General features: G+C 30.5%; 1 protein-coding gene and 1 pseudogene across 1 annotated transcript; both read right to left on the reverse strand.

Annotated features, from left to right (window-relative positions):
• Positions 1-2,813: 2,813 nt before the first annotated feature.
• On the reverse strand, positions 2,814-7,338 carry LOC114373271 (rho GTPase-activating protein 5-like). The gene is made up of 5 exons (XM_028330772.1): positions 6,606-7,338; positions 4,960-5,080; positions 4,614-4,733; positions 4,242-4,472; positions 2,814-3,623 (listed from the first exon to the last, which is right to left on the reverse strand). Exons 1-5 carry the CDS (start codon positions 6,983-6,985, stop codon positions 3,081-3,083), a joined length of 1,395 nt encoding a protein of 464 aa, XP_028186573.1. The 5' UTR covers positions 6,986-7,338; the 3' UTR covers positions 2,814-3,080.
• A 3,356-nt stretch (positions 7,339-10,694) lies between these two features.
• On the reverse strand, positions 10,695-12,000 carry LOC114372966 (annotated as a pseudogene).
• Between the last annotated feature and the right edge of the window lie 550 nt (positions 12,001-12,550).

The following is a 12,550-nucleotide window of genomic DNA, read 5'->3' on the forward strand; positions in this document are numbered from 1 at the left end:
TAAATGTGTTTTTAAAAATTCATAAAATCCTTTTAAATCTTATAAATCTGTAAAGTTATTTCAAATCCTTTAAATTGTTATATAAATCTATTAAAATCTAAATTATCATAAAAATTTTGTAAAGAAAATCTGATAAGTCATAATATTCCTATATAATCTTTAAAATTCACAAGATTTTTTTTATACTGAAATAATCTTTTAAAATCTTAATCCAATACCCCTTAGATTAACTATAGAAAATTTAATTTCCCTTTTTTTCATATTTAAATTTGCTTATTCTAGATGTGTATGAATAAGTTTATTTAAATATGTTTTTTTTTGTGTGTATAATAATCGCATTGAGGTTCGAATTTATGATCTCATGTATAGTACTGCAAACTCTTGCCACTAGATCTAAACATGTTTATAATATATTATATAAAAAGAAGAAGAAAATATAAATGTAATAATTGATATGAATATTATAAATGATTATAACATGTTTGTTTTTACGTGCGTTCTTATACATTAATCTAAAAAAAAACTGCATATATAAAAAAAGAGCAAATAACCATGAGCAAAAAAATACTAACTTCTCTTGGAGATTTGGATTTAACTTGGCGCAATGAAGTATCAAATATGCACATAATATAATAAGAGGAGAGACATTAAAAAAAAAATATAGTATCAATAACAATGAGATGTATTAATTCATTGTTTAGAATTCTGGGTGTTATTTTTCTCGACAAGAATACAGAAGGTAAAGTTTCCTCAGATGAATCTATTCTGCACTTCATGTAAGCTGTGATTTGTAGGTAGTTGCTCTTGCCTTAGTTCATTTTTTTATATTCTACAAAAAAAAAAAAAACCTTTAATTTATGCAGATTAAATTTGGAATCGCCTTTGCTTGCTTGCTAGCTGCGTACCAAGTAGCAATTGGAATTTGGAATTAGTTATAGCCTTCACAATCCTATGCAAGTATAGATAGCCACCCCACGAACAAACAGCTACTATCACTATTAATTTATCATTGTTGAAAGGAACTCGAGTTGCTTAGCTCCTTAACACTTGCTAGCTCATTCTCAATAATGGTTTATTCTCACTTTCACCGTCTTAGATATATGTCCTTTAAAATTGAATGCCAATGCAAATTGCAATGTGTTGTGATTTTCCACTGTACTATATTATTTAGGAGTTTGTTTTTATGCGCATTCTCAGTGTTAAAAACTTTACAATATGCAATCGATATAAAAATCATGGTAAGTATATTGTAAGACTAAAAAAACTTATTATACATAAAAAATTATAATTAAATTAAATAGTAATGTAAATTCTTTTTACACTAATTCGTGCATAAATTATTAAAGTGTATAAATTAACCTTTGGAATAATATATAAATCACAAATATTGAAGTTATATAGTCAATATAAACTTTAATATTTTGTGTCGCCAATTCATTTTATATTTAACCACATTATTATTATTATTATTATTATTATTATTATTATTATTATTATTATTATATAGATTTCACAAATAATAATCCCTTAAAGTGTTAAAGATTCATTTAAGGAATTGATCTTTTTTAACAAATATTTTTTTTATGTACGGATCAAGGATCAAATTTATGATTACGTCTTTGAAAAACAAAATTATCTACCAAATTTGTCATATATTATTGATCTCACATAATCATATTTGATAACACATTTAAAGTATATATATATATATATATATATATATATATATTAATTCACCAATAGGTCGTTTGGTTAAAAAAATTGTTAACCTTACAAAATTACTTTTTGTATTTTTAACAAAATGAGTAATGTATTTTACCTTTTAAGGCTTTTTTTTCTTTTTTTTTTTATAAAAATGAGCAACAACATCACTACATCAAGCTTGCAGTAACATAAAATAAACATCCCTAGGAGGGTTATGGAGTTGTGTTACTCCATATTATTATAACTAATACCTTAGTCAACAAGGATGTAATTGCTGAGATCGATCAAACTCCAGAAGGGATGTTTAGTTTCAACATTGGATAGCACCAATTGCATGACCACCTTCGAATCACAATATTCCAGAATAATAAAACGAAATCCCTTGTCCCACGCAATTTGCAAAGCTGTTAAGATGCCCCACAACTTGGGAATTAAGGTATTATCACTTACTATATTCTTGGCAAAACCGTATAACCAATCCCCAAAAGTGTGACTTATGAATGTATTCGTTTTTCTTTTTTCTTTTTTTACATTATGAGTCAAGCAACCGTTCTAGTGCAAATGCTTACAAATCCAAAGTAACATGGAAACATAAAACCTAAGTCACATCTTTTAGATGTAAAATTGAATGTCAAAATCAGATTTTGTATTGGTGAAGCTCTAAAGCTGTCTACCAAATGTTGGTATGCGGATATGCCAAAGTATCAAACTTCGTATTTGTTCTTGTAGTGGTGCACACCTATGAGAGCAAACAAAACCTACAAAAATTCTAAATTGTAGATGACCCTCTTGCAGCTGGACCCATTATAATTTCAAGAGAATGTAAACACATGTCTTGGTTGACTTGACTTCATATCTTGAATAATTCTAAATCTTTCTAAAACATCTTCGTGCTAATCCTACTTTCTTTGCATGTTAAGTATTAAACATAATTTATATTTTCAAGACTATTGCAAAATAAAGGCTTCATTTACCAATTGTTTTTAAAGTAAAGCATTTATTGACTTTGTCAATATGGATACCATATTATGAGAAGTGATTTAGGTATTAGTTAGCATACGATATTAGTATCTTAGCATTAGCAACTTAGTAGAGTAAGAATCCGCAAGTGATTAACTTATACATTGCAACATTGACAGGTGAATGGCCTGTCATTCAGGAATAATTATGAGTAGTTGAGAACACAAGTAAAACACACATGGGAAATGTTATTTCAGTAGTGTTTATCATAGTGTCATTCTAGAAATCAGACATGTTAAACAAACTGAGGAAAATGAAAAAAATCTGAACCACTTCACAAACTTGTCCTTGAAACAAACTTACAACTACAATGCACAATCAGAATCAAACTACACTCCATCACAGTGATTCTTCTTTCACCGCCAGGCTTCTATCCGCTCTGATCTCGAATCTATGCGGCTCAGATTGCTAATACCCTTTTTATCAGCAGCCACTGTTGCATGGATCACAGGTTGGAGCATGCCTCTGGTTTTTTGGGACCCCTTTTTAGAACTGGAATTACTTGATTGAACACTCTTACTCTTCCCGATGTTTCCTTTGGATGGAAACTCACAATACAAGTCCTCCTCACAAACCAGATTCTCAGGAGAGCCTATCAAACTGCCACATCCTCCTTCAGTTGAATATTTGCTTTGGAGGGACTCAGGCGAACATTCTAATTCAGTTTTCTCAGAAACAAAGGTTTCCCCGGCCTCTTCATTTTCAGCAGCAACATCATCATCTTGCTGGCAGGACTCCGGAAGACTGCTGTCCCCGTTCTCATCAGAAGGCTCTAAACAAAATCCAGGAGACGATTCTACCACACAATCCTTTCTCTCTCGCAGTGTCCTTAATATAAGATTCTTTAGGAAGTTCATCACTTGAACTGCATACATCAATGCAGTCAAAGGATCTGCCATCTGCAACCAGAAAGACTAAATTCTGTAACTGAAACCTACCATAAGATAGATCAACTATATCACATTGGCATCTTCACTACTCTATGGACAAAAATGGCACTGTCAGGACTTCACTAGAGGTAAAAAGTATTGTCACAAATCACAATGACCATGTAATAAGTCAAGACACAAAAGGAAACACTAAATCTTTTACAGCTGTAAATACTCCCTTTGGTATCAAATAATATAAGGAAAAAAAAACGTCACACTAATTAAGAAAGTTAATTAACCACATTTGATTACATCAATTTTAATTAAAAAATATTTTTTTCCCAACTTACCCTTCATTGGAACTTGATATCAAGGATAAGAAAAAGTCATTGAACCTAGCACCTCAATTAAATGAAGGGTATTTTAGAGATAGTAACATTAAATAAGATAAAGTTAGTTGAAATTTTCTAATATTTGAGACCAAGTGTTTTTTCTTGTATTTGAGACCAGAAGGAGAACATGGCCAATTTCAAACAAGTAGTACAGAAAATCCTTCACTCAGAATAAAATTTCAGTTGGATTTCCAAGATGTCCACATGCATTTTAGTAAATTGGAGAATTTAAAAAAAATAAAAAATTGGAACTCACATGAGTCATATTTGGTGCAAAAACCATGGCGATGTTCCGTGCATTCATCTTATTCAAGTGTTCCTCTTGGGCAACATCAGCCATTAAATTAATAGCCCAGTCCAAAAGGGAAGCTTCGGTGTGAGGTAGCTGGCCGGCCAGTTCAGCGCAATCCTCTTCAGTCTGGCATTGCATTACATGCTCTGGTGATAAAGAATCCAGAACACCAGTAGGCAGTTCCCTAAACCAAGCCTTGAAAAGCACAAGATTATCAAAACCAATATCATGCACCTCTCGCACAAAAACAAAATCATTAAAAAAATAGATAGTAAGCAGCAACCAAGGTATTTCTTAGCATGTACTATGTTTCTTTTCATTGTTAATTTAATATACCTTAATTTGTCCTGCCAAACAATGTATATCAACATCTTCTGGGACCAATCCCCTATTTAATTGATCCCTAACATACTCCTCTTGACTATTATCTGCATTAATTCTGAAAATCCCCTCTGCCTGCATGGATGAATTCAAGTATTCAACTGTTTAACCAAGCAGGAGCATACAAGTAGTCATATTTAAAATGAAGTAATGATCAAATTTGTATAGAGTGGTGAATTATAAAGCAGGAATGTCATTTTTCCTTTTGGCATTTTCTAAATTGTGTTCAGTTGTTCAATTCAACACCATGAGAAAATGTGACAAGAAGCAAAGCTGAGAAAGAAAGATCTAGGTGATAAACCTGCAACCCTCCGAGAGCATACAAGTGCCTTTGCATTAGTAGCAGTATGGTTGGCACACTGTTCCCTCTCGTGTCATACGATAACTGCATGGATTCTGTTGAAACTCCAAAAACAGTTGCACTAAACATGAAAATGAAAACAAAAAAGAATACCCCAAAAATCAAACATCAGATAGGTATTTCCACCATGAATCATAATAAAGACAAGCAACATCTTTATTGACAACAAATACAGCTAACTACAAATATCATACAAGGTTGAAAGAACTTCCAAATTTTCAAAGCAAACTATTTATACTTTGTATTGTATCATATAACATTTGCAAGTAATATAGGCAGAAGTCATCATAAAACAGGAAATCCACAAATTAAATGGCTTTTAATGTGACTCAAACATTATTAAATAGGCTCATAATGACGGGCTTACCAAATTGTATAGGCAGCTCAACCAGTTTGTTACAAACCCATAGATCTTATAGACACAAAGTATAAGCAAACCAACAAGATCAAGACAGTAAAAATCTTCAGAAGCATCAATCAATTTCTGCTCTAATGAATTAAAACCCATTCATGATTAAGATGCATCACCCCTAGAGAAGAAGATATACCTCTTGTTTGAGTTATCCAAACTTCAAACAGAAAAAAACCACCATGCAACCTCCTTAGGCAAATGGCCTAGTGAGGGCCTACAGCTTACACTGCAAAGGTTATAGAACAAACAAACAATAACAGAAGTCTTATCCCACTAAGTGCAAAGGTTACAGAACAAGGAAGATAAAATTAGCTGCAATTCGTTTCAAACTTCATGATATATCCTACCCAATAAATAATCTTAATCAAAGGAGTGACATCCAATGATAATATATTAAGGTCCTATTTAGAAACACTTTTCCCGTTTTCCATAAATAAAAAAAGTAAAAAGAATTTAGTGCGTGTTTGGTTCCACGTTACAGAATCTGGAGTCTAGAATTAATTTAAGATCATTTTTCACATGTTTCGTTTCACATTGGAGAAGAAGTCAAAATTGATTCTAGTGTAGAATTGATTTTAAGCTAAAACAACTTTAAATAACTTCTGCGTTGGATCAAAATATTTATACTGAATTTTACTTCAAAATCAATTCTAACCAAAATCAATTATATTCAAAATCAATTTTGTTAAAGTTCATCCAAACACATAGAGTTTATCCCAAGTTAAATTCAACTTTTATATCTCTCAACTTTTGAAGAAGTCAGACGAGAGAACTTTTATAAAGTTAATTCCATATATTTATTTTTAACTTAAGGAATAAACACGAAATTTATTACACCTCCTTATTTTTTTCCTCTCTGTGCTACAAGTGTTTATGGAAAAATTTATCCAAACACGATCTAATACACACATGCAAATATAAAATAAAAAATACTACAAGTGACCAAATCCATATATGCTAATTTCAAAAAACGGCAAAGATAATAATGATATACACACACCACCAACACTCATTAACAAAACTCGAAAACTGCACTAAAACTGGTCTGTGAGATTTCCGAACAAAAATTACTCATCAACAAACAAAGTCAATAGATATTCATTACCGATATTAGGTAACCCGGAAAGAAAAAACATAGTAGCATTATGTGATGAGTCAGCAGTAGCGCACGTACCTAGCACTGGGAGGCCTTGTGGAGACTTCGGGCTCGAACTCACGAGGCAAGCCCAAGAAGCCATTGAACCTGTCGAAGGTGACATGCGCCACGTGGCGCACGTTAGTGGGCCACCCAATCTCCATGGCGCCCTGTCCCTCGTCGCTCTTGTTGCAAGCAATCAGCGATTTCCTCAAAAGGGTCACAAGAATTGCCAGAAGAGAAAGCTCTTGGTGCGTTCTGTCGGTGACCGTGACCCTGCGCGCGTCACAGTCGGTGACCGTAGAAAACCCATCCACCACCACGCTCACAGAAGAAGGTGGTGGTGGTTCTTGGAGAATGCCATCGGAAGAAGAAGTGGCTGGCGACGAAGAGGATGAGAAATGAAGCACCTCCGTCATTGCTGCCACTGAAAAACTAAAACAAAAAACAAAAAACAAAAACCAAAAAAGAAAGACCTTTTCTTGGAATATAAAAAAAGAAATAAGAAAAATGAAGTAGTTTTTTTCAACTGAAAAGAAGGAAAGTTGTTATTTTTTTGGAGTTGGATCTACGAAAAGGGTGCCCAACAATGTGGAACGTGAGAGTCATTAGCTGAGTTGTTGTTTTTTGTTATGTTGAAGAAGTGAAGAAGAAGATGATGGTGTGGGGAGAAAGTGGTGGGAAAGAATTGAAGTGAAGAGAAGAGAAGAGTGTGGAAATTTTATTTTACAGCGCAACAGTAGTTAAGAGCAATAATAGTGTTTGGTGGAGAGAGCTTCTGTGTCATTTATCCAACTTACATTTCACAAGTATCCAAAGCTCGAGCCACACATGTAAAATCTGGTCTGCAATTTCTTTTCTATTTAGTAGATTCTTTTGATGTGAGTCTTGGAGATATTGCAATTGGATTCTAATTACTAATTAGGATGTGTCATGTGTGAATCTTGCAAATGTCACGTTTAGATTTTAATTAGGGATATGTATGGTGGAAAATAAATAATGAATTTTTTTTATAATGAATTATGATGAGATGAATGTGTAAATATATAATTTATTTTATACTAAACATAAAAATATCAGATAAAATTTTAAATTAGCATAAAAATATCTTACTACATGTTTTATGAAATAAAATCATTATAAAAATTTATGTAATAACAATATCATATATAAACCTTGATTAATGCTCGAACGTTTTTAAAATATTAAAAAAAAAGATCGTTGCTTTATCAAAAAAAAAAAAATCTAGCTGTACTAGTTTTGGGCTCACCTTTTAACCAACTTATGCTCCACTAGTTGTTTAGATTGTTAGGACTTAGGAGAGATTATCAAATCAATTTATAGTTTAAATGGTCATTGAATTGAACCAGTCTTTTTTCTTCTCTTTTTTTTACCATTGAACAAGTCTAGTTGATACAACTTTTAAAATTATGCTTTTACTAAAATAATCAATACAATTTTATGTATTATTTTCTATTTTATTAAATAACTAGAACTTCATTTTTATGGATAAGACCCAAATCAATTTTTATTTGCAAACGAGTAATGTCCCTCGAGTAAGTGGGGTGAAGCAATGTCCTTTTGAAGTGATTGGGACCTCGTTTGTCTTTGTCCTCAATTTGACGCTAAATAAATTTGAGTAAATATTCTTTTTATGCGTTATGTGCTGATAAATTTATCTATAAAAATGGAAATTAAAATTTTAGTCCTCAAACATAAAAAAAAAGTGTGATAAATTTATTTATTTGTTAATTATTATCATTAATAAAAGAATCTACATGATAAAAAGAAATAAAAATATTACAAAAATATTATCAACATAACTAGTGAATAAATTGGACTAAAATATCAGTCAATTACTATTTGATCAAAATGTTAATTAGTTATCATTGGATCAAAATGTTACTAATTTTTTATTGGAACAAAATGTCAATAATTTTTTTGGAACAAAATGTCAATACATTTTCATTAAACCAAAATATTAATAAATTACTATTGAATCAAAATGTCATTAATTTTTCATTGGACCAAAATATCAGTAATTTTTTGTTGGAACAAAATGTCAATACATTTCCATTGGATTAATTTGCCATATCCAAATTTTGTTTCATTTAAGGATAAATATATAATTTAATATTCATTTTCTCTCTTTTTTTATCATTACATGCATAATATTATAATAAATACTTAAAAAATAGGAAAACAAACATAAATTAAAATAAACATAATATTGATTAATAAACATAATTTATCTGTTGCTATAAAAATTTTAATGTGACACTACGTTATCTTTTGTTCGAGTCTCATATTTTAAGTAAAGTACTGTCACATTCGAAATTCTATAGCAACAGACAAATTGTGCTTATTAATCAATATTATGCGTATTATTATGTTTGTTATAACTTATACTTGCTTTCCTATTTTTTTTAAGTGTTTATTGTAGTGTTATGCTTGATTCTCTATCTTTTAAATGTTTATTATAATGTTATGCTTGAAATGATAAAAAAAGGAAAAAAGACAAATATTAAATTATATTTTACTCTTAAATGAATGAAATTTGCGACCTGACAAATCAATCCAATGAAAACGTACTAACATTTAGGTTAAACAAAAAATTATTGACATTTTGGTCTAATAGTAATTTACTGACATTTTTTGGTTTAATAGTAACTTAGTAACATTTTGGTCAAATGATAACTGAATGACATTTTGATCCAATATATTCAAATGCTAACAATCATTTTATGATATTTTTATCTTTATGTATCACATAAGATCTTTCATTAACAGTAACATACGAAAGTTAATAGAAGGATGAATTTGATGCACTTTTTTCATTTCTGAAAACTAAAATTTGAATTTCTATTTTTCGAAGATAAATTTATCAACATTTTATATATTTAGGACAAAAATAATTATTTATCCTAAATTTTTTAGTTAAGCAATTAGATTTTGTGTACTATTTTCGTATGTACAGCTAGGATGGACAGGTGTTGTATCATATATTTATCAATTTATCCATTAATTTATACTGCTTTCTTTTCTGTTTGTTCTTTTTAAATAGAATTATGATTGTGATTATGATACTTCCCAGTTGACCAGTTCCTAGTTCCTATATTTTATTTATTTATTGTATTTTCAACCATAGTATTTTGTATATATCTTTATAGTTGTTCATTCAAGTAAACTTCACAAACACATATATACACTCTTATATTTTCAAAGAATGATGAAGTATTTTGTTTTTATAAATTGGTTTTCACACGCGTCTATAATATTTTCATGAATTTTAGTCACTAGATAATAATAAACTTATTCAACTTCTTTTATAGATAGATTGATATTTACATTTACAACCTCGTGACATGATGAATGTGTAAAATCTTTTTTCATTTTTTTGGTATTAAAAAATCTTTTATTCTCATTTTTTAATAATTTCTCGATCTTGATGACAAATTTATTTCTCTAAAACCTACTTGGGGAAAAAATTATTTTGTAGAAAAAAAAATTATAAGAGGCAATTTATTGAATACTGTAGTTGTTAGTGGCGTTAGTATGTCAAAAACACTAATTTCTTAGCTACATTTTTAGATACTAGTTTAAGGATTTATTATACGACATTCCGGCCCAAAATGTAATTACAGTCATATAATAATTAACTTTCCAAGTCAATCATTTCAATGTGTAATTACATAATGTTATTATTATTTTTCTGTTGAAAGAATCATATAGTTACAAGAGAGTCAGAGTAACTCAAGTGCAAGTTTTTTATGAGTTTTTTAATTATTTTTTTGTAATTTCGCATTATTTTTTTTTATCCCAACAGTGTCATGTCACTTGTAAGAAACTCCTACAGAATTTTACTCCAATATAAAAAATCACAAGAAACTCAAACATTTAAATTATTTTTTATTATAACTTAATTATTATTATAATAAAATAATTAATTCATTTTTTCAGTATTTATGTATACAAATAATAAATATGAATAAATGAAGAAAATAATACATTTTTAAAAGAAAATGTGTAACAATAAAAAAATACATTTTTACATAATAATAGATAATTAAATACAATGACATTGAAATAGAAAACATAATCATGAAAAATAAAAAATATTACATAAAATTAATTGTTATTTTCATTTCTGAAATATTCCCAAATATGCTCAGCTAAATCTGCTTGAAGTTGGTAATGTTTTTGTTTCTCATCAAGTTGTGCTCTCCTTTGAAGGTATGTTGACCTGATATTAGGGTGAGCACCTAAAAATACTTCGAATGTTGAAGTGTTATTACTTACACTATCGTAATCAATATTATTTTGATATGTGTCACGTTTGTGCTCAACAATCATGTTATGCAATATGAAGCATGCATAGATGATATTCTTCATTTTACCAGCATCCCAAAAATGTGTCAGACCATGTATAATTGCGAATCGAGATTGGAGCACTCCAAACGCCCGTTCTACATCCTTTCTTGCCGATTCTTGTCGTTGTGCAAATAATTTTCGCTTTTCTCCTTGTGGCATTGAGATGGTATTCACAAACATGACAAAGTCTAGATAAATGTCATCCACTAAATAGTATCCCATATTATATTGGGTTCTATTTACTGTGAATTGCACTGTGGGCACACGTCCTGACAAAACTTCATCAAACATCTTAGATCCATTTAACATAGTAATGTCATTATTTGAACCGACGGTTCCAAAAAAATGCATGTCAAATCCACAAGTCTTGTGATGTCTCGGCTTCAAGAATGATTGTTGGGTTGCAATGATCACCTCGACAAAATTGACCTTTCCAAGCAACTAGACAATTTTTCCATTCCAAGTGCATACAATCAATGGAACCTAACATACCTGAAAATCCATGTGCCGCTCCCATTTGTAGTAGGCATTCAGTGTCTTCGTTATTTGGTCTCCTCAAGTACTCATTCCTAAATATGGTGCAAATGCCTGATACAAATCGCTCCAAGCATTCCACTACAGTTGTTTCACCAATTCGAACGTATTCATCCACACTGTCAGCAAGTGATCCATAAGCCAATATATGAATAATAGTTGTGCACTTCTGCAATGGAGATAAGTCTTTTTGACATAGTGCATCAACCCTCATTTGAAAGTGTTCATCATGGTTGTTGAGTACTTCTACAATTCGGAGAAACACATGTGTTTGCATACGAAACCTTCTTCGGAATTGAATCTCTGTGTACACAAGATTTTCTGAAAAATAGTCATTGAACAATCAATCATGACCTTCTTCATGATTACGATGTTCCACTCTTCTTCTTTGGCTACGCCTAGTGTTGTTGCCATGTAGTTGTTGTTGGCCCTCAAGTATCAACCTAATGATTTCTTCATTGGTGTTGTCTTCCAATTCCTCTTCTATCATTTGATCTAAAACTTCGTCTAAATCGATGTTTGGATCCATTATATGGTAACCAAAGTGTTTGAAATAAAAGAGAAATATTGTGTATTTTGTATGAGAATATGTCAAAATAATGAAACATTGGACATTTATATCGCTTCATTAATAACGGTTAGTTTTTCAACGACTACTTTCATAATGACTAGTTTATCAACGACTACTTTCATAACGGCTAATTTTGCAACGACCAATTTTATAACGGCTACTTTCATAACAGCTAGTTTTACAACATAAAATTCTAAATTTAAGACACAACAAATACCTACACTGCTAAAATTAAATATCAAACACAACATTAGCATAAGAACTAAAAATTTAATATCCTTGTTTTTTCCTAATATGATCACAATACTTTTTGTGGTCTTTGCGTTGTTGTTCGGACATGTTGGATGTATCCTTCATGAGGATTTCATACTCCATACGTCATTTTTGTTCTTGCAGACGCCTTTCTTGTGCCTCCTTTAACTAAATAAGTTTTGATGTGTTCATATTTGTGTCCTTCATTACACTTTCTATGCTAGATAAATCGAGAGTGTTACAAGATTATTTTCCT

Source organism: Glycine soja, chromosome 11 (assembly GCF_004193775.1).
Source record: "Glycine soja cultivar W05 chromosome 11, ASM419377v2, whole genome shotgun sequence".
In the NCBI taxonomy this organism is placed as follows: domain Eukaryota; kingdom Viridiplantae; phylum Streptophyta; class Magnoliopsida; order Fabales; family Fabaceae; genus Glycine; species Glycine soja.